The sequence below is a fragment of the Triticum urartu genome, chromosome 7 (genome assembly GCF_003073215.2).
Source record: "Triticum urartu cultivar G1812 chromosome 7, Tu2.1, whole genome shotgun sequence".
Taxonomy (NCBI): Eukaryota; Viridiplantae; Streptophyta; class Magnoliopsida; order Poales; family Poaceae; genus Triticum; species Triticum urartu.
In genome coordinates, this window is record NC_053028.1 from 690,702,994 (window position 1) to 690,726,244 (window position 23,251).

General features: G+C 44.3%; 1 protein-coding gene across 1 annotated transcript; it reads right to left on the minus strand.

Annotated features, from left to right (window-relative positions):
• Positions 1 to 2,015: 2,015 nt before the first annotated feature.
• Positions 2,016 to 4,326, minus strand: LOC125522665 (cytochrome P450 CYP72A219-like). The gene is made up of 5 exons (XM_048687710.1): positions 3,974 to 4,326; positions 3,677 to 3,900; positions 3,326 to 3,570; positions 2,686 to 3,070; positions 2,016 to 2,602 (listed from the first exon to the last, which is right to left on the minus strand). Exons 1-5 carry the CDS (start codon positions 4,263 to 4,265, stop codon positions 2,177 to 2,179), a joined length of 1,572 nt encoding a protein of 523 aa, XP_048543667.1. The 5' UTR covers positions 4,266 to 4,326; the 3' UTR covers positions 2,016 to 2,176.
• Positions 4,327 to 23,251: the final 18,925 nt, after the last annotated feature.

The window sequence follows — 23,251 nt, forward strand, 5'->3', positions numbered from 1 at the left end:
GAATCTTGAAAACATATTTTGAAATGGAGAGAAATATTTAAAAATCCCGAACAAATTTGGAAGCGCGAACATTTTTAGAATATGTGAACAAAAAATTGAAATTCAGTACATTTTCTGAATTTTAGAAGTTTTGTACTTTTTTGTGTAACGAGAACAAATTTTGAATTTTGAGAACATTTTTTCAAAAACTGAACATTTTTTGGAAACATGAACAAAATTTAAATTTTTGATTTTTTTTAAAGGAAGAGAAGAAAAGGAAAGGAAATAAAAAAGAAAATCATAAACATTTTGTAAAACCAAGAACATATTCTGAAAAAAATTAAACTTGAAAAAGAAAGTGAAACAAGAAACAAAAAACGAAAAAATGAAAAAGAAACAGAAACGAAAAAAAGAGAAATAAAAAAACAATAGAAAGCCGAAAAAGAACCAGATAAAAATGATACAGGAAAAAAACCCGGTCCAGGGAAGAAGGTTCCCAAAACTGGTTTGGACGCATTATGTGTGGGCCGGCCCATTTCTGTCGCTCGCTGCGCTGCCCCTGTGCGATCGCTCGATAGTTTGCCGTAGCGAGCGGCGAATAGGATTTTCTCAAGGAAACAGCGATCCTGAATTTTAAACAGATCACGATGGGAGGTCAAATACATCGACTAAGACTTCCTTAAAAATCAGTTGACTGATTCTTAGCCCAACCGATTTCCTACACGTGCGGCTACGTACATAATCGCTAGTGAACACAGACAAACAGAGGATCCAAATTCCAGTTAGATTGATCGATGAGGCTCGACGGTGCTGATCCTCTGCTTCTGCTGCTGGCCCTCTGTTACGTGGCCCGCGTCCTGAGCCTCCCCGAAGACACCGTCCACCGCGTCCCCGTGCCTGTTCCCGGCGACGTCGTCCAGAGCGTCTCCACCGGTGGCATGCTCTTTCTCGTGCACCGCGACGGCCGGTGCTCCCTCATGGACCCTCTCTCCGGGGCGATCACCCCTCAACACATCAGCCCCGACTGCCTATGGCCCTCGAGGTCCAAGTCCAAGAGGGAGAGGGCGGCCGCTCCCCCCTTCGCCGGCAACATCTGCAAGGTCGTGGTGGCGGACCACCTCGTGGCCGACCGAACCGGCGCCATCATCGGCTTCGCGTCCAAGAACGTTGTCTTCTCTTTCCGCGGGCCGAGAGTACGCCGGTACATGGCGACGATGGCATGAGGCCCGCCGCCTGCCCGCTACCGCTCCAGTGTCGTCGACATTGCGCTCTTTCGAAGCAAGCTCTACGTGCTCACCAGGGTACACACTTATCCACGCCGGCCTGCAGTGGAGCTCCACGTCCTCGACGACAGCCTCGACGCCGGGGATGTCACATCTGTGCAGTGCATACGCAGCACCCCCGCTGCCATGGAGGTGGACCGGTACTATGACCTGGCCTGCCTCTCCTCCTCCTACTACCTGGTCCCGTCCGGCGATCGGCTTCTGATGGTGATGGAACACGCCTCCACGCTGGTGAAGTTCGAGGTGATCTACGAGGCGACGGGGGAGCTGAGCAGGGGCCATGGAGGGTGGAGCAAAGTCGAGCCGCTGAATGGGCGTGCTCTGTTCCAGCGAGGAGCTCCACTCCGGCGTGTACAACATGAAGGACGGGGAGGTGGCCCCGTTGCCGTTGGAGACGACAGCCGCGTGGCAAGGTGGTGCATGGCCGCCCACCTGGTTTTTCCCGACCCGAACTTGATCAAACCATGATTTCTTTTGAAAGTTGATGAGGGAATTGTAAGTTGTTCACCAATCAACATCAGGATCCATTATACTACAATACATCTCTCCCAGGATCACCACCCTAATCCCTGACTATTCTCAATAATGTCCATGGTTGTACAGAGTCCGGAAGCTAATTAGCAATAGCTGCTCATTCTTAGGGCATGTACAATGGTTCTATCTTAAGAGTGTCATATAGAATAATGATGAGGTGGAGGAGAGAGAAATCATAAGAGAAGGCTTGTCTTATCTTATTTAACAGAAGACAAGAGATGATCTCTTAGCATAATTTGTTTCATCATGTTTTTAGGAACACCTAATTATTAAAGATAATAAGGCTAAGAAATGACCCATTGTAGACATGTTTTTTTGTCATCTCTAATTTACATGCAAAACTTAAGATAAAACTATCTTATTAACCATTGTACATGCCCTTAGAGTTTCGTGAGCTTAATCTGCGAACCATACTGGGGTTGTAGAGTGGAGACCGGGCAAGGCGAATGCGTGTAAGATGGTGAGAGCTCAAACATGAAGTGTTGTAAGATCACGCTCAATCCCATCTTGGCCTCGAGCAATGCAAAGTTTTGCCCAACGCAAATCCGCGGTCCCCAGCCAAATGGAAAGAACGCCGGCGAGTTCTTGGATGCGCCGGCAATGCCCTCCGCAAACCTCTCCGGCTTAAATTCATCGACATCTTCTCCCCACACATCTGGATCATGGTGAATGCACACAATTGGCAGCGCAAACGTTACGCCGGCTGGATATGTGACGCCTCCCAGCTCTGTCTCTCTATACGCCTCCCGACCAAGAAGAAGAATCGGTGGGTATAGCCTAAGAACCTCATGCAATATCATTGTCACCTGCACCGACAAAGAAGATAGACAAATTCAGAGTGGCAACTCAATGAGAAATTGCATAACCTTCTCTCTTGTAATGTACTCACGACTTTCAGCCGGTTTATGCCCTCAAAATCTGGCTGGTTATTCCCAAAGACACGAAGAACCTCCTCCCTAGCGCGGTCCTGCCACTCGGGATGCATGCTTAGCAGGACCATTGCCCATGTGAGCAGCACCGCCGTTGTCTCCATGCCCGCGAAATAGAAGAGCTTCAGCTCCCCTACTATGTCATCGGTGGTCATCGTCGGCTTGGAGCTTCCTGCTTCTTGGCTTTCTTTTATGTTGGACTCCATCATCACGCCTAGTAGATCGTCATTGTCGGCATGGCCATCCATCATCGCCCTCTCCCTCTTCGTGATTATGCCTTTCAGTAGTACTTCGACTTCACGGGCATTTGCCTTCATCCTTCTGTTGAGCTTTGTTGGCAGGAACCTGCATAGGAATGTCATCAAATTGCAGGCCACTGTGTCTGTGATTCAGGCAAGCATCCTCTCTATTCTATTCTGTGGACTGGACTGAGTGGATATATCTATCTATTTGCAGAGGACTGAACAACACAAAAAGTACGTATCTATTTCAGATATCTGTACTGGGCTATTGGTTGTGATCATGTTGTTCTGATGGAATGCTAGAAATTAATACGGAGACGTACAAGCGTAATTGCATTGACTGGAAATATGAGCTCACCTGTAGCCGGGAATGTACATGACGTTTGCCATCTTGACAGCATTTTGGGCCTGCTCTGACTGCAACTCGAAGATCTTTCTCCCTTCACTGAAGCTGCTCCCGAACGCTACTCGGGATATCACGTCGCCGGTGAGGTTCTGAAATTCTGGCCAGACATCTATCTCCTGCGCATCACTTTGCCCCATCGTGCTTCCCCATCTCCGCACCAGTTCGCTCGAACAGGCCGCAAAAGCAGGCAACATCCTCTGCAAAAAAAAAAAAGCATGCTTGCTGGTTATTGGAAAAGCATACATGTGGATGTGGTTTGATGAGTTTGATTAGGCGGGAGTGACATGACGCCATGACGGACACCTTGAGCTTCTCGAGATGGAAGGCGTGGTTGATGATCCTACGGTGGGCGACCCACTTGTCGCCCTGGTGGGTCGTGAGGCCGTTGGCCAAGAGCCGCTCGATCCGGAGGATGGACCTCTGCTTCCCGAACTGGCCCTGCTTGTCCGACAGGATCTCGCGGAACAGCCGAGGGTCGCTCACCACCACCCTCGGCTCCGGGCCGAACCATGTCAGAGCGACTTTGCCTGCAATGCAATAGTCCCGGTGATTTCTCATGGCGTACATGAGCCTAATTGAGAGGGGATGCTAGTCAGTTACCGTGTTGCTTGATGATGGCATGGTCGAACGGCACCGCGCGGGCGGCGACGGCGTGCGAGGACAGCGTCATGGGCTGGGAGCACGCCGCCGCGATGAGCCGCACGTAGTCCTTCATGTCGCCGGAGGGGAAGCGGTAAGACGTGCCGCCTACGCCCTGGGACCGCAGGGCCCGGGCCACCCTCCGCGGGCCGAGCCAGGCGCCGGCCAGCGCCCGCCCCGCGCACCACAGCGCGGCCAGCAGGGCCCCGAGAGCGCAGAGTAAGCTCCATGGTGGCGAGCCGAGAGTGTCCATGCCGTGAGATTGCGATGAATGAACCCGTCTCTCTCGCTCAGTCTCTGTATATGGGCAGCTCCAAAAAGAAGACTAAGATGAGACCTGGGTGGCGGGTTGAATTATCTTGGCCCGGCGGTCAGAGCCAAGGCGATGAGCACGACGTGGAAGTCCAGGTGCAGCGCACGCAAGCCGCCGTGAACTCTCGGGATCCGCCCGCCCCTCGTACACGTTCGCTCGAGGTTAAAAGTCTGTTCAACGGATGCGCTGATTTGCATCGCGTCTTGGCGGCCCTTTTCTTTGTCGGACGGCGACGCACGTTTCCTCCCTACGGAGGATATATTCCGAAATGGCGTCCTCTTTTCCAAGATGGAAAATACCACAACCCATTCAAAAAATATCCGTGAATTTTAAAATATTTGCATGAAGTCAAAAGTTTTCGTGAATTTCAAAAACTGATCACGGATTTAGAAAATGTTCACGAATTCAAAATATATTCGCTCAACTGAAAAAAATGCTCGCGGGTCAAAAAATATTTGCAAATTTGAAAAAAAAATGTTCACAAAGCTTGCATGATTTCAAAAAATGTTTCCAAATCCAAAAAAATGTTCATAAAACCCAAAAACTGTCCATGAATTTAAAATGTTCGTAAAATTCAAAAAATGCTTGCAAAGTGTTCATAGATTTAAGAAAATATTAGCGCATATATAAATATGTTCGTGATTCAATAAATATTTGTGAATTTGAAAAATCAAAAAGAAAAGTAGAAAAAACAAAAAGAAATTCTAGGGCTTCTTGCGTGATTTGCTGTGTACCATATTCTTTGCATTTAGGCCACCCCATCATATTAGGGGTTGCTTTTTTTAAATGAACCATGTTGTAGAGACCTTTCCTTGCAGTCAGGTGTTGTACTGTGTTGTAGAGACCTTGCCTATATACGAGCAACATGCAGTGGCAAGAACAGGGCAGTAGATGTCCTCGTCGGCAGTGACGACGACAACCATTCTCCCGTTGAGGCTGTCGCGAGGGTGGGCGCTCATCCTCTTGCCAGGTCCCGATGGGGAGGAGGAGAAGGGAGGCGACCCGCGAGCTTCCAGCGCTCGTCCTACCGAGTGCCAAGGGGGTGGGAAGGAAACGATGGGTGATGTAGGTCGAGAATGGGGGTTAGGGTGAGTGCTAGCGACGACGGCAGTGCGACGACAGGGGTTGTGCGGGCGGCTAGGTTTTGGGGAGGGGGGAGAGAGCTGAGACGAATAAATAGGACGGTAATCTCAAGTGTCCCAAATTGTGGGCGGGAGCGATTTCGGCCCGTGCATGGGTGTTTAGGCGCTTATGGCTTGTTTGCAAATTTTTAGAGTCCTCAAATTCTAAAAGGAAAAAAAGTTATGCTCAAATTTTATTTTATTTTAATTTTGGTTAAATCAAATCAAACTTTGGTCAAACTACTTATTCAAGAAGTATTAGTGTTACTAAATAATTATTCAAGAATATTAGTGTTACTAAATAATTATTACAGTTTTTTAGAATTTTGGTCAAATCTGATCAAACTATGGTCAAACTACTTATTCAAGAAATATTAGTGTTACTACATAATTATTCAAGAATATTAGTGTTACTAAATAATTATTTCAATTTTTTGAATTTTGGTCAAATCTGGTCAAGCTATGGTCGAACTACTTATTTAAGAAATATTATTGTTACTAAATAATTATTGTTTTTTTAGAATAATAATTTCAAACTCAAAGAGTGAAATGTGTGACTTCATGCTCAAGCTAAACTCATGAGGGTTAATAGGATTGACATCTTACTATTGTCAGGAAAACAACAAGTGCAGACTTGGAAACGCGGGGGAATAGAACCTGGAAGTTAAGCGTGCTCAGACTAGAGTAGTGAGAGGATGGGTGACCGGCCGAGAAGTTAGATGATTTGGAATGATGAGGGGTGATTAGAGATTAGATGTTAAATTGAGCAGTGATGAGGGGTGATTAGAGATTAAATTGGAAAATAATTCAGAAATTTGAAAATCGAAAAAAACAAAAAAATCATAAAAATACCTTTAGTCCCGGTTGGTGTTACCAGCCGAGACTAAAGGTGGAGCTCCATACAGCGGCCACGTGGATGGCCTTTAGTCCCAGTTCGTGTAAGAACCGGGACTAAAGGGGGAAGGCTTTAGTAACAACCTTTTAGGTCTAGAACCGGGACTAAAGACCCTCTAGAACCGGGACAAATGGCCCTTTTACTTCTAGTGGATGTTGTGCCAGACTATGGAAGAGCTATCATGACCTTCCTGTTGGGGTGGAGGTAGCTGGCCTACCACACTTTGAGAATTCTCCCCCTGAGAGCATGGTTAATAGTATAGCCAGCTGCTAGCTATAAGCCAGTGCCATGTCATCTATAGTCCATTTTATAGCCAACATGTACAATAATAGATGAAAAAAGTGTATTACTTTTTTGTTATGTGGGCCACTTTTTAATCTCACAAAGTGCCTAGGAGCACGTGCTAGAGCTGGCTCTTCACGAAGAGCCTGCTTACCTTCTCTCTCATTTTCTCTTTCCTCCAACTAAGCACAAATACACTAGTTTATTTCTTATAACCCGCTGACTCAGCTCTATTGTACTTGCTCTGAGAAGGTGGAATCTTGGAGCTCGGGGACGAGCTTCCCTGAGGAGGTTGGTACGCTATTGTAGGAGGTTTGCGACTCAGGGACGCTGGTCTCGAAAAGATGCAGATCCAGAGATGGAAGTACAGGGTGGTTAGGGTGGACCATGGCCCACCCTGGGATTTTGAATCTGCTTATATACCTATATCTCTAATTGGGCAGAGGGGAAAATATGGTCCACTAACGTATCCATGGATGAACGCATCCACTGCTTGTCCAATGTCCACATCGAGCACAAGCAGAACCCTCTTCCTTTTGGCACAACAACTCCTCCACCTACACGACCCCGACACCCAGCTAGCCAGCCACCTCGCTATTGTGGCGTTGCCAGTTGCGGCCGGAGCCCGATGCCCAGACGCCTAAAAGGCCCCCTCCTACACTTCCGGCAGCCCTCCTGGTCTAGTTGCGCCCCTGTCGTGCTCTCCCGCAGTCCCGGCGTCCCTCCTCCACTTTCCGGCTCCTCGCTGGCCCGATCCCCCCCCCCCCCCCCCCCGCGCAAAAAAAAAGCACCATCACGGCAACAAGTTACAAATGAGCAAACCGATTGATTTAAGGTACCCAAATACCTCAATTTCAGACTTAGTGTTTGCTTTTTTGCCCCAATTTCCTGTAGATGAACATATACATAATTTTGCACAAGTCATATTGTTTATAAAAATATATATTTGGGGGGGGGGGGGGGGGCTTGTTGTCAAATGATAGGTCTACCACTGTGTAGACCCCGAAGACTTGGCTGGAGAGAAATATCTAGCCTTTCGTAGCCTAGACACATCCAATGTAAGGACCAAGCGATTCTTGTATCTAAACCATGTGGAGATCTCGGAGCCGGAGCTTAAGTCGTGTATGCATTTCGTGACGAATGTCATTTGGAGATAATCACCTTGGAGGTCGTTGTCGAACCCTTTCATCGTTGGCATTCCCCTAATAATGAGAGTGTTGGCCTTCTTTGAGTCTCAAGAATTCCTTTTATTCCCCATGCTCACTTGATGGATATTCCAACCTCCCGTGTAGGCTAGGACTCGTCCTACTACTCTACTTCGGTACAACCCTCCTAAACACATCAAGGGAGGAGATATCTCATTACCTCTTCATATTAAAAAAATCATGCGCACAAATAATCGAACCGGGGATCTCCTAATATGGGGGACTTGCTACAACCAGTTCAACTAGCAAGAGTTGTTACTTTTATACGACGAAAAATCCTTAAGGATAACACTAATGAGAACTGAATAGTCTTCAAAATTTCGAACGCAATTATTTTTTGAAAATAAACATGAAATTTTTATTAATTGCAAACACTATTCAAATTTGTGAACATTTTTTTTTAAATAAAACTGAAATATTAAAAAAAGGAAACATTTTTAAAGTCATGAACAGTTTTCAAAAGGCCGTCTTTTTTTTCAAAATAGAAACATCATTTATAATTCCCAAAAAATGTAAACATGAACACTTTTTTAAACTCCCAAAACAAACATTTTTTAAAGTTTACGGACAATTCTTGATACAGGAAGATAACACGATTATTTGTTGAAATTTCTGAATAATTTCTGAAAATGGGAACATCGTTTGTAACATTTGTTGAAATCCTAAACATTTTTTTAAGTTGTGAAATTTTTAGCAAAGACATTCTGAACAATATTTCGAAAACACGAACATTTTTTGAAAGACCCAAACAATTTTTGAAAATGCAAACTTTTAAAAAATTACTAAACAAATTCGAAAATGCGAGCATTTGGGAAAACTTGAAAAGTAGAAAGAAACTAAAAATGAAAAAGAAACTAAATAAGATAAGACCCGAACACCCTCTGCCATTTCCTTTTTTGTTTCTTTTTCATTTTTAAGCCAGAAGGGTCCGTCTGAGAGCACTTATTTTTCGACATGCTTGATATTGCCCCAATTTTCTATCGAGGGTCATGTATAACGAATTCAAGGCACATGCCAGGTTTTTCTTGTTTTCAGACAATTTTGTATTTTGTGGAGTTTTCCCGGTCAAAAAAGACTGATAAATGACCGGACGTGATGCAACTTGCGTACGATATCAGAAATCGTTTAAATCTGACAAGGATGCCTTTTTTATACTAGCAAAAGTTGGATCATTTTAAGGATGTTCAAAAATAGACTATGTTCAAGGTAAGGCGTCCTCGTAGGTCGGAAGACCCCGTTCGAGAGCACGTTGTTTCTCGACATCCTTGAAATGGTCCATATTTTTTCCATGGCTTTGTATAACCAAATCAAGGCACCATGCCAAGTGAAAAAAGGTGATAGATCGTCGTTCATGTTGCAACGTGCATACGGTGTCGCGGGTCATTCAAACTAAGCATCGATGCTTAACATGGTTCTTCCTTAGATTTCTAAGAAAAATGCATGTTAGGCATCCACGTTAGCCATGGCAAAAAAATTGGGTCATTTGAAGGATGTCGAGAAACAACGTGCTCAGATGGAGCCTTCTAGCCTACTCAGGCACACTTCGTGGTCAACTTTGGGACATTGTTAAAATCACCCCCAGCTTTTCCGAGCAGGTGGGCATGCCCATGGTAGGCATTCATGTCAGTTTTGAACGATTTTTGACACCGTATGCAAGTTGCGTCACGTCCGACCATTTATCGGCCTTTTTGAACAGTAAAACTCCATAAAATGCAAAAAAAAAATTGGCAACCAAATCAACTTGGCATGGTGCCTTGAATTGGCTAATGAAATGACTTTTCTAATGAAACTACAAGGACACACTATGTTGAACATGATTCTTTTCTGGACAACCTTGAACATAGTGCCTTGAATTGGTGATACATGCTAATGAAAAAAATAGCATCATTTCATGGATGTCAAAAAGCAATGTGCTCTCAAATAGAGTCTCCTGGCCTAACCAGACACGCTATGTCCAACATGGTATTTTTTGTACACAAACACAAAATATTCCGGGAAATTCAAAAAAATAGTTTCACATTTTTTGTACTTTTTTGAAATTCCATTTTTTAGCCTTTGTGAAAAATTGTTTGAAAAAAATCCAAAATTGTCCATGTTAAAATTTTGTTAGGTCTTTTAAAAAATTATTTGCGATTTGACATTCTGTGAAATTTTGAAAGAAGCAAACATTTTTTGATTTCTGATCAATTTTGAAAATGTGAATATTCATATTTTACGAAAAAATTGAAAAGGCAAACATTGTTTGAAATTTTGAACAAAATTTTAAAAGCGCATGCATACAAAACGAAAGAAAAATAAAATAAAAAGAAAAAAAATTAAAAACAAACAAAAAAAAAAGAAAAAAAAATCTATGGTGAGCTACCGTAAACATGTCGCTGAGTGATTGTTCTAGTACTCCTCATTTTCTAGTTAAACACCCAAGCTTATCAACTCATTTGGCTAGCGACAAGCGGTCAGCAGCGAGAGTTACAGGGTTCAACACCTCACACTTCCTTTCCGTTTTTGGATAATTTTTCATTGTTTCCGCGCGTGACAATGGACTGGCCCAATCGGGAAGCCGCCTGTGCATGGCGCCATCTATTACACATGGTTTTATTTGATGCATTTTGCGTCAAACTGTTGGACAAACGCACATAGGAGCAACCAAAAGCGAGCGCTTTTGGGCTGACCCATGTAAAGTTTTCACTTTCCGGGTTTGGGAACCTTTTAAGGGTTTCTAGCCGGGTTTTTCCTGGTTTTGGGAACCTTCTAGGAGGTTTCTGAACTGGGCTTTTTATTTTAATTTTCTCTTTCCCGGTTTACTTTTTCTTTTTTTTTCTCCTTTTTCTTTTTCTCTTTTATCAATTTTTCTGTTTGTTTTTCATTTTTTCATTTTTTTGCTTTTCAATTTTTTTTAAACAATTGTTCAGAATGTATTTGTTCAAAAGGTCTTATAATCATGTTCAGAATGTCTTTGGTTGCTCCTGTGTGCATTTTAATGTTTCTTTTGCTTTTTCAATTTTTTTGCAAACACAAACAATTGTTCAGAAGGTCTTTGTTCAAAATTGTCGGAACTATTACTTTTGTTTGGGGTTTAAAAAAATCATGTCTTAAATTTTTGTTTGTCTGTTTCAAAGAATGTTCCCGTTTTCAGAAATTAAAAAAATTGTGTTATATTGCTATTTCAAAAATGGTTCGTAAACATAAAAAATATTCCTCTTTTCAAAGTTCATACAAGAGTTTATAAAATTGTTGTGTTTCCAAAAAAATGGAATTATAAAATATGTTAATGTTTTGAAAATATTATCACACTTGAAAAACGGGTCTAGATTTTTCAAAAAAAAAACAATTTCCTAAAAATGTTTCAGTTTTTTAATTTGTTCACAAATCTGAAAAGTGTTCGCGATTCATAAAACATTCACATTTTTTTCAAAAACATGTATTTCACTCATAGTTTAAAAAATATTACGATCTTCTTGGTGTTATCCTTGTTATAAAATCATAACTCTTGCTAGCTAAATTGGTTGTAGCATGTTCTTCATATAAGGAGATTTTAGATTCGATTCTTCGTGTGTGCAAAATCCACATCACTAATTGTTCATGCAACGGAGAGTAAAGAGTGTGAGCACGAGAGAAGACAACGCGAAAAGAGGTTGCATGACATAGGATAAGTGACATTGCTGGAGGAAATAAATGGCACACTCTAAGACTAGATCACATTGTTTTATGGTGTTATCATTAGTTTTTATATGTATCTATTTGTTTCTGTGGGGACGCATGAATAATTGATTAGGTAATGTTAGTAATTCACCACATCAGTTAAACTCTTAAAATACATATGAATATTTAAAATTATTTTGTACCCATTGCAACCCAGAGACTCTTATGATAGTTTATATTAAACTTTTCTACTTGTTAGAAATTTACTCACCATAATAAAGTTGTTACAGTATAGTTATTATTATTATGCTTAGTAGAATAAAGCACATAAATAAGTCAGTGTATACTAAGGTGTGCACTTATATGTAACCAATTTTGACGTCCATCGTTGCAAATGAATAAACCTAAACCGAAATCATGTGTTTGCCACAAATGTTATATTAGTTCATTAAAATTAGTTTGAGATATTGCCAATAAATTCATCTGTTCGATAACACTCCCTTAGGTAGGAAAAATATAAAGTCAAAATGCGCATTATTTTGCATATTAATGTGGGGCATTGATCTGTTGTAGTACATTTATATGCTTCCATGTCCATATTATTATATTTTAAGATATCTTGATAGAGGACTCTAGAGCATACGCATCAAAAATAGTAATAGTGCATGAGATGTGTATGAATATATGAGTAGATAATTAAAGAATCATAGTGTGTGATGGTGTAGAAAACCGTTAGATTAGGGTGCCTAGCGTAGCTGGAAGTCACATATCGCCTGTCACTAGTGAAAGACAAACCAGTGGCGGGCCCTAAGTACATGTTTGCTACTGCTGCTTTTAGCCCGTGAGGAAATTTTGAAGATTTTATGAGTGGAGGGTCCTATATTTTGCCGACCACTGTAGTTGGATGATCAGTGGTGGGTGCTAATCTTTACCCACCACTTATACTTTTCCAGAATAGCATTGACGGGTTCCTGACTATGCCCGTCACTAATTTGTGCCCACCTATAAGCCTTTTCCCAGAAGTGATATGAACAACATATTTTACGAATGATCAGCAAAGGGGCAAAAACAAATGTAAGCGAGAACTTAGTCCTTCTTTGACTGCCCAGGGCAACCCCACAACTAGGTCGATAGAGAGGCCAACTGCACCCCCACGACACATACCTAAACCATCGTAATCGGGTAGTCCTACTCAGAACAACGAAGGAGACTCGGGACCATACGGGTAGACCATAATGTCCAAAGGCCGAACCAGCATGCCAAAAGACACTATCCGTCTCGATCGCAATGTACAAAGGCAAGTAAACATCCTAAAACATGATATTCAGCGGAGAGGACGCGATGGCAAGAGGTCGTGCCACAACTCGACAACCACCTAGTAGAACACAAGAAAAATAAAAATGAGAGAAACAACCAGACATTTCAGGTCAAGAGTATTCTTTGGCTAACCGTGCATGGAAGATGAGAATCGGTAGATCACGACGTCTAGAAGGACATACATTCAAAACGATAAAATTGCCAAATCATTCACCCATTTGGATCCAGTTCGTGGCAGCCGGACTATGACGCCCCCGTTTATAATCATGCACTAACCATACATGTATCATGCACGATCACGAACAATGACTCTGATAGGGAATGTTGCATGAAAATCAAAACATTTCCTACGAAACACCCAAGAGCAAATCTATGAGATGCATAGCAACGAGAGGGAATTAAGTCAACGTACCCTCGTGGACTTAAAGCATTAGCGTATGTAACGCGGTTGATGTAGTCGTACTCTTCACCGGAGAAGTGGCGAGTTGCTTCAGGCCGGCACGGAGGGGAGCACGGCGGCACGGGCATGGATGACGCCACGTCGTAATGCCCCTCCAGTGCCTAAGACTGCGCCATCCGCCGTCGACGCACGCGTAACCATGTCATGCAGACAGAGAAAGAAGGCGAGTGCGTGGAGGAGATCGATGAGTCAGTGGCCAGCGCATCCGTGTCCACATCCGCTGACAATTTCGTGGGAACGTAGAACATGGGAGGCCGCCGCAGCTTGGGTCCCAGGAAGGCCACCGTCGGCACGGTGCCGGCTTGTACAGCCGGTGACGTGCCTGGTTTCTTCTTTATCTTCGACCACCCTGGCCTAGGCGTCCACAGAAGCAACCTTCCCCTCCGACTAAAGCACCTTATTCGCCACACTCCGATGACCGGCGCAGCTGGACGTAGGGGAGATACCCGGGAAGAATATGCTTCCGGGACTACCGGAAGTCCGGTGACGAAGGGATCAGCGGCGGCCGGCCATAGATCAGTGCACTGTATCCGTGTCGTGGGAGTGGAACTCCGCATGGCCGTACGTGCACATAGTTTTCACTTTTTAGTTAAAATATTTCCAAAATGTAACCGTATGCGTCTGGTTTGTATGAAATCCGGTTGAGTTTGCACGAATTTCGTCCAGTTGATTTGAGTTGTTGTGAAAATATATGCGGCTAGCGTTGAATGGCTGCCTCCCACATTCGTGTCCACGGACTGGTCCTCACTGTCCGCGGACGAATGTGGGAGATTTTTTGCGGATTGCCGTTGAAGATGCCCTTACATGTCTCACTGGTACAGTAGGATACTATATGTGCTTGATCATGATGTCGATCAACTGTTGACGACTCCTAGACAGCCAAATTACGGCGTGATTATGACCTGTGTAGCATCTACTCCTTGCATACGTTCGTCGTCGACGTGCGTAGGTACTTCAATGGAACAATCATGCACGCTGGCTATGGACGGACGGACCGGACGACCTAACGTACGTCGTCGGTCCACTTTTCATTCCATGACATTGAATAAGAAAACTGCCTCTGCTTGGGTGTTGTTCTACTGCTGTGCTAGTGAATCCTTTTTATTTGAATTAAGTATGAAGTTAGCACCCGCAAAAGAGTCAGGTGATTAATGATATTAGGAATTTTTCTTGATGGGCTTTCATCATTTTGTAGTTCTTATTATTACAAGGGCAAGGAAAGTCTTTCCTTTTTTTTCCTTTTTATAGACGAGAAGAGATCAGTAGTTAATCATCGCCATCCTCGTTCAGTTCAACAACAGGAATATGTTCATTAGTGCATGGGTGGAGCCTGAGCTTTGCACTAAAAAGGTACTCACTCCCTTCCAAAATAAATGACTCAACTTTGTACTAACTTTACTAAAGTTAATACAAAGTTGAGTCATCTATTTTGAAACGGAGGGACTAATGTTGATGGTGGTGTTAAACTTCCAAGTATTTTTTTCCCGACGAGGTCACGAAGAACAGCAGCGCAGCTTTCATTAATCATTATATTAAGGGAGAAACTTCCAAGCTTGATGATGATAATTACACATTAATGCACTTTGCTCTTCACTTTTTGTGATGCCAACTTTGATGTCCTCTAGCGCTCCTCCCGGAAAAGAGAAAACATTTCACTTGTGTGGATGTGTCGGTGATCCAAAGCATAGTGAGACTAGATTTGTATTTTACTCCATGTGTCTGCTACTGCTTGATATGCTAGGAAGTTTACAGGCAGCAAAGTAACATGCTCTGAATGTATGTTGCTCTATGACTCATAAGCTCAAGATGCTTCCTTTTCTTGCCCATGATGTGCCATTGCATCACCTGATCAACTCCCACTAGACAACATTTCTTCCACTCAAAAGAAAATAAGAAGAAAACAGAAAAAGAAACTAGAGTTCATTTCCTCTGCACCAGTTCTTGTCTGTGTTTGATAGTACTTGCTCCACTTACTCACTCGGTGACCTTTTGAAACTTGCACTAACGGTTCCAGTCATAGAACCTCGGTACCTCTCTGCTATACATAGTGGGAGACACAAAGTAGCTTCCAAACAGTTCAGATCTACAGGGGGAGAAATAATTAGCTTCCAAACAGTTCAGATTTTCAAGTATGAGTGTGTGTGTGTGTGTGTGTGTGTGTGTGAAACTAGTGCTACTAACTGGCCTACCCGTCAATCGTCGCAAAGGTCGGCTTTCTCTCAGCAGTGCTCTGCTCACTCCCTTTCCTACAGCTGCTAATTTCTGAATCTGATGATTTGTGATTGCAGCTGCACGCGTGCTCTGCTCACACATGACTACAGGGGGATATTGAGTATACTCTGCATGTGCAGCTGCATAGAACAAGAGAGCAACGCCATGGGTGGTGGCCAAAAGTGTCAAGCCAGCTTTGACATTGGCACTTCACAGCATTGTCCTATCTGTAGATGAACTGTTGCAGAAGACAGTAGGCCTGACCTAACCTTGGGACAGGTTAGTTAGGAACCTTAGTGCCATCATTGGGGCCGTGTGTTTAATTATTGCAGTGAAGATTGATTAATGATGAGGTTGATACTATGCCTGCCTAGTTCACATATATTTATCCATTGTTTCTCCCCTTGTTCATGATAGCAGATCTGCTATCTACCTGGGTGCTAACTAATCAAACATGGCTAGTGTTAGGGTGCTGGTGAGTTATTGCATATGACAAAATCCGTCTAGTCTAGATGTCTGAATCTGTCTACGGAATTATGGCAAAATCCGACTAAATCCGGATGTCTGAATCTGGCCAGGTCGGCCATGCACTTGGTTCATTTAGCTTCTACCAAATGAAAGGAAAACTGATTCTCCGAAAAGACTATTTTTTAAAACCATTTGGAGCACTGGTTTTGTTTTTCTCGGTCAGAGTATTAGGGATGTCTTCTCTTCATGAAATTTTGCATGTAGGTAGAACATTTAAAAATGTTTATTGAAAAAGAAATCAAAATATTTGATATGTATTATTATATTATTTATTTTACTACTGATGGCAGGTGCATTTGAGCTTGGGAGCGGAAGAACACTTTGTTGTATTGACACATAGTTTATTTGCATCCCTAAAGCTTCCTCCCAAAAAATGCACCCATTTTTTAGATGAAAACCATTCAGCTAATTCCTTCTTTTTAAAGTTAGTTCTGGAGGATCTTGATTCATTCTAGAAGGACGAAGAAAGTTTTCGTACTAATTAGTGAATCGGGCGAAGATCATTAGAACACGCTCACAAGATAAGGCACCCCATCATTCAAGAAAAGATAGAGCACCCCTGTTGGCCTGGCTATACACGCACACAGATGCACGCACGCATGCACACACTCACACCATCCAGAAGAAAAGTGTTGTCGGGGTTGTCATTTGGTGTCATCGTCATCATCACTCCTCCGTGAGATAGACACTTCGAGTCCACCATCGATGACCACGAATGAAGACCGTGTCGTAACAGGCGTCAACACCCATGCCGGCCTATGCCAAATAATCAAGCACTGGTGTGGCCAACCAATCAGCTGCAACTTCGTCGACGAGCATCGAAGGAGAAAAGCATTAGCCTGCACCAAGCAAACACCAAAACAGACCATCTTGTGTTCTCGTCGCCGCGCTAAGGACCCTCCTTGGCAGCTCCGAATTCACGGTGAGGTACGACGGCCCGTCGAACACGCCGGATAAAACTGACTACTAAAACCCAGACGCAACCCAACTCCGCTCGATGCCACCATTGCCGCCAAGCAAGAAACCACGCCACCCTAAGTGATTCATTTCGCAACTGTTCTTGAATCTAGTGTAATGCAACAAACATTCCTAAGCCACGGACAAATATGCATATGTTTTGCAATCAATTTATGCATGGCAAAACATTTCCTGTTCCGGGAGCAGATCTGTGCAGGACCAGGAATATATTGCGCTCCAAAGCAACAACAACTGGGTGGCACTAAACAAGATTAAACAGCATGTGCTGGAATAAATGTAGATCGGCAGCCAACTAGCTAGTCCTAGGAAAGAAGGAAGCTCCCCACCATGATCAGTTCATTATCATCGTCATGTATAGTGTAAAGTAAGGTAAACCAAACTGCCTCCCTTGACAGTGCGGTTAGTGGTCCAGATTTGTGCAAGTTGGAGGCTGCCTATCCACTTGGCAAAAGGAAGACATAAGTTAGTTTGATAATTGGCATTGTCAGTTGACCTTAAGCATGCATGCAGCTTTGCAGGTTCCGGGCGCACACGCAGTCATGAGATGAGCTTGCATGTGTATAGGCACAAGTGGTGAGGGTTGCAGCAAAAGTCAGTGGCTCAACTTTTCTTTGCTTTGCTTTGCTGGGGTTTTGTTCACTTGCATTTGGATCATCGTCAAGGAATAAAAGGAGCTGCTTGCATGGCTGAGCTCTCAGATGGGATGCCCGTGAAGAAAAACTAGGTACGTTGCACTTGTTATCCTGCATTATCCGAAGACAGTTGGTGCTAATTGCGTTCTTGGGGGGTAGCTTTTCAGGTCGCCCAGGTGCATGCAAAGATGCCGGTCCGCTACTACAGCTGGCCAGGATTGGTAAAACGTATATTACCGCTACTGATTTTTTTTTTGTACTTGTGAGTTTTTTTTTTTTGCGGGAAGTAGTACTTGTGAGTTGTGACCACTCCTTGAGATGAGGTTTTACAGGCATTTAGTCTGGGTTCACGAAACAGTTGTACCGTGCGTGCATGCGCGCATTCAAGGCGATTTGCCATGCTACTCGACTCCACCAAATGTTGAGACCGGAGGAAGAAACATCATAAGATCCAACTATAATAGCAAAGCCCGCGATACATTAAGAGCGTGCCAAATCAAGAACACGAGAGAGAGATCAAACACATAGCTACTGGTACATACACTCAGCCCCGAGGGTGAACTACTCCCTTCTCGTCATGGAGAGCGCCGGGATGATGAAGATGGCCACCGGTGAGGGATCCCCCCTCCGGCAGGGTGCCGGAACAGGGTCCCGATTGGTTTTTGGTGGCTACAGAGGCTTGCGGCGGCGGAACTTCGATCTAGGTTACTTTCTGGAGGTTTCAGTATTTATAAGATTTTTTGGCGTAGGTCTCACGTCAAGGGGGGTCTCCGGATTGTCCACGAGGCAGGGGCCCACGCCCAGGGGGTGGGCGTGGGCAGCCCGAGACTCTCCTGGCCCAACTCTTTTACTCTTGGGGCTTTTTTTGGTCCAGAAAAAAATCATCAAAAATTGACACGTCAATTGGACTCCGTTTGTTTTTCCTTTTCTGCGATACTCAAAAACAGGAAAAAACAGAAACTGGCACTGTGCTCTAGGTTAATAGGTTAGTCCCAAAAATCATATAAAATATCATATAAATGCATATAAAACATCTAAGATGGATAATATAATAGCATGAATACTTTATAAATTATAGATACGTTGAAGACGTATCAGCGTGATACGAAGTTGCGCCTGTATGCACATATCTTGCTATGGACTCCGGCACTCCGTCCACACAATGCACATATAACAGAGATTACATATCTGAACCAAAAGGTGTGTTTCTACATTATAAAGTATCATAAATACTAGTATTGAATCTAGACTCTCTCATAACTCTTTTAGCCCTATTGCACAATCCATCATTTTCATTACTCTCTTGTTATTAGGCCCTGTTTGTTTGGGCTTGGGCTTCAGCTTTTGCTGCTTCTAGCCCCCTAAAAGCTGAAGCCCAGCCAAACACCTATTTTGTGCGATGGTGCTTCCGAGAAGCACGTCTCGAAATTGCACTGCGAAGTAAAAGCACCTCCAGACTAGCTTCCCGTAGCTCCATCGGCTTCTCATCCCCTCCCGCAAAAGCCTGCCCTTCCACTTTGCTGAAATTACATCAAGAATGCCACCACCATCCCTTCAGATTTTTCCTCTCTCCCACCCCGTCACCGCATTCGCCCCCACCCCACCGAGCTGGTAGCGAGAGAGAGCAGAGGATGAGCTAGGGTTCGGCCCGCCGCCGCCATCCCTGGCCACCCCGGCAGCCGGAGCTCACGCCCCCTCGTCCGGATCTCTCCCCGTCCCCCTCCTCGTCTCCTCCCGATCTGGCAGATCGCTCCCCTGCCTCCTCCACGACCCAACGCCGCAGCCATCTGCAGCAGCGACACCGACGGGATCCGCCCTTCTCCAGCCACAACGGGTACTTGAACAAATTGATTCTCATTTTATCTAAACTCAAATGTACTATGGTCCTATATGTGTGTTGGCCTTGGTGTAAATCACCTGGTTTAGTTTTCCATAGCTTACATGGAAAAGTTAGGTCAAGTGATACATAAAAAACACATTTATATTAAACTTTTATGCATATGAAAAAATCGATATGACATGTTAATTTTAAAGAACTTTATACACAATCCATGTACTAACAAAAGGAGTGATAGGTGATACTTTTTAATGCCACGCATTACACTTTATATTTTAGTTTTAAGACATTTTTGGGAGTAGTATGGCTCCGTGAAATTAAAAATAACCAATTCTCGATTTGAGATCCATAGTCGTTTTGATCAAGATCTAATCATCTTTTTGTTTTTGCTCAAATCTAGATGTTAATATAGAATATATTTTTTTCTTGGTATCGTGTGACAAATTCACGAACGCTTTAAAATCATTAATTAAAGGGAAGCGCCCCTTCTAACTAGAGTATAACCGACAAAACCACATTTCTATTTTTCTATAGTTAGATGCATATGGTGTCCATATATAGGTTTGGTGTTAGTAAATATCTTGACAATGACTTGTAGAATATGTAGAGTATATAAATATTTGGTACTAGACCGGAACTCCAGAAGGAGGTTTGTAAGGAGGAGGTACTAGACTTGTAGAACATTCAGGGCAGTGGCACGTACGTACGTGCCATAAACTGGCCTGTACGTGCAGTTACACGTACGTACGCCGTTGCGAGCTGGAGTCCACTACACCTACCTACTACTCCTGGCTGGATCCATGCTACTGTACTACCTTTTTCTACTATACAGTATATTCAGTAGTCCACGCACCGACAAATCCTCGTTGCCGAATCAAAACCGCCAGGCGCATATGGATGGTCCATGCATGCACGGGGGCATGTTCATACCAACTGCCCCGAGAAGAAAATTCCTACCTACCGGTGACGAGGGTAAACATTGGTTATGTCTATCCACTGAATAATTACCAGCACTGAACACAGTATACACCAGCTGCAGTACCTGTGAAATCCAACGCCGCCAGCCTGACCCGCCTGTGCAAGTCACCCGGCCCGGCCCGGCCATGGCGGGGTTTCTTCTACTACAGCGATAGCGGCCGTGAACTCCCCTCGAGATCGATCTCGGTCCATCTTTCATGCATGCAGGTAGGCGCCAAGCTGTTGAGGTGCATGGTTTCTACAGGGGTGCTTGTTGGCCGTGACTAGCTCCTTCCATCGAGAGCGCACGAGGACAGCAGTAGCGGAGCAGCTACATCCGCAGTGGTTCACATGACCGAATTGGCGAAATCCAACCGCGATCCACGGTGGTACGCACGTATCTCCTCCGGCAAGAAAGAAACGGCTAAATTGTTACGTACTCCTTTCGTTCATAAATATTTGTCTTTCTAGACATTTCAAATGACTATTACATACAGATGTATGTAGACATATTTTAGAGTGTAGATTCATTCATTTTGCTCCGTATGTAATCACTTATTGAAATGACTAGAAAGACAAGTATTTAAGAACGGAGGGAGTACATGTGTACGTGTTGCCTTGCGTTTTATCTACTCCTGCATATCCATGCATGCACGGTGACTTGGCCTTGGTTTTCGTCGAGCCGCTTGGATTGGCTTTAATCGCGGGGCAAGTGGCACCACTCGTGTGAACGAGAGTGCAAAAGCGTCCGTGAGTCGACGGACCATGTACGCGTGGAGACAAAGGTAAAACCAAAATTGTCAGCACATATAGACTTTGTCGTGTACGGACGTAGCTCATGTGAACTTAACCCGTCGTAATCGTGCATCACATTATACGGTTCCAAGTTAGGTGTACTGCTTGTCTTCTTCCACCGGCTGTATTCGCATCGATCTGGGTGTCTTTTGAAAAGATGAGTGGTGTAGTTGTGCTCAGATCTCTGGACATGACGGTGGGTTAATTTATCAGTGTGCGCGTACGTACTTCCAACCTAGTGGCATTGTAGGAACTGCGTCTCTAACACCAATACTTAACACTTCATTAGGAGCAAACATCCATCGGCAAAGCAGGCCATAGGTCAGAAAAACGAAAATTAAGGGCGTCTCCAAGGCAAATACCCAAACGGACGAACTCATATGATGAGCGTGTCCGCGGACATCCGGTCGACGTCCAACCACCTAATGGCAATATCCAGAAATTTCTCATTTTATTGAGTTCAAACATGAAAATTTACGTGATTCGGTCATATCATAAATGGTTTGGGTGAAATTATTTAAACTAAAACTAAATCTACCAGACGAAGCAGACGATGATCTTGAACGCATGTCACCCGAGGCTGTTGCGACGATCACCATCGTTATCACTCCAACCGCTGGTGCCGCGTCGTAGCATCTGTCTTGGGACGTTGCATCACGGTCATGTGGCGGCTTCTCGCCTACCACCATAGCCTTGTGGTGGCCTGACTCTTAATTCATAGGCGTCTACGCAATAGAGGAAGATGGCCCAGGCCTCGGCGAGGTAGCGTAGACGGGCGAGCCAGTGGCGGTCTCCACAGCGGCGCATATGGGAGTCTGAAATCCCGCCGGATCCATCATTGTGATGGGGACGACACGTCGGATAGGTAGCCACTGAGTAGCCACATTCCCTGACAGCGCTCGTGCTCTTCGACGGTCATGTTCTTGCCCATCCTGATGGTGCGGCGTCTGGTCATACGGTAGTAAGCCGGGGGAGAAGCTTAGGGTTTAAACGGAAGTGTAGTGACACTGAGCGGGGATGAAAAGGCTAGCATGCCAAGTTGTTTAGTAGACGTGATGGACAATCAGAATCCACTACTCCGCCCTAGATTTGGGATGAGACTCGAGGATTTTGGACTATCCGCCCAAAAATGAGTGCCTGCATCACCAAACAGACAACATCAAATGTGCGCAAACACGTCTGTACATGTCCACGGACAATGGGGGAGCGCCGACCATCCAAGCGTAGGCACCAATTGTCTGGGCCATTTGAAACAGACTGTCTGAACACGCGATGGAATTTGAAATAAATTTTGATATATTGCACTCAAACAGACGAAATTAAATAAGTTCAACCAAAATTTAAACTAATCCTAACTAGTTGGACCTAGAGGTGGCCTCCGAGGCTACCAGCACCTCCTCGCCATCTGCACAGCCTTCTGAGTCGTCATCGTCTGATCTGCAGCACGTGATGGCCTGTATGAGCTGCGAGGAGGAGATCTCTCAATCCTTCTCACATAGGATCTGAACGTAGACATGCTTGATATCGCACGCAATGGAGTGTATTTTTGGATTCCAATTCTGGTACTCATCGAGGGCAGGATCCTTCTGTGAGTTCAAACAAATTTGATGACTGACATTGGATGAAAAAGTTCGGCAATTCGATCCAAACATTTATGATCGATTTGATAATCCCTGTTGAAGCTGCCCTAGAAATGCCGGGGCCGGAGAGAGCAGATACTTGGGGCCGGAGTGGATGCCCGCCTTGGAGATGCCTAAACCCCCGCCTACGCCTAGCTAGATGTTCCAAACCTACCTAATCCGTTGAATAAACTCACAAAGGACAGTGCTACTTGATATACGGGAATCCACTTCTTTTATCTTACCACTAACCTCAGCTGACAGAGATGCTTAACAGTGCTAACATCACCCCATGTCACCGTCGCATCATGCGTCATGACATGAGATCTCCATGCATGTGGGCTTGGGAGCCACGCGGTCGTCACGATAAAGTTGCATACATCACGTGCAAGTGCCAAATGTAAGTTGGGTCGGCGACTTGGCACGTACCGGCCATTCATGATCGATCGA

Bases quoted from the DNA above. Each gene is read 5' to 3' on its own strand.
- LOC125522665 (XM_048687710.1), bottom strand. From the start codon at position 4,265: ATGGACACTCTCGGCTCGCCACCATGGAGCTTACTCTGCGCTCTCGGG. The intron at 3,571-3,676 runs GTGTCCGTCATG...TTTTTTTTGCAG, and splicing joins TCCATCTCGAGAAGCTCAAG to AGGATGTTGCCTGCTTTTGC. The intron at 2,603-2,685 runs GTGAGTACATTA...TTGTCGGTGCAG, and splicing joins GCATAAACCGGCTGAAAGTC to GTGACAATGATATTGCATGA.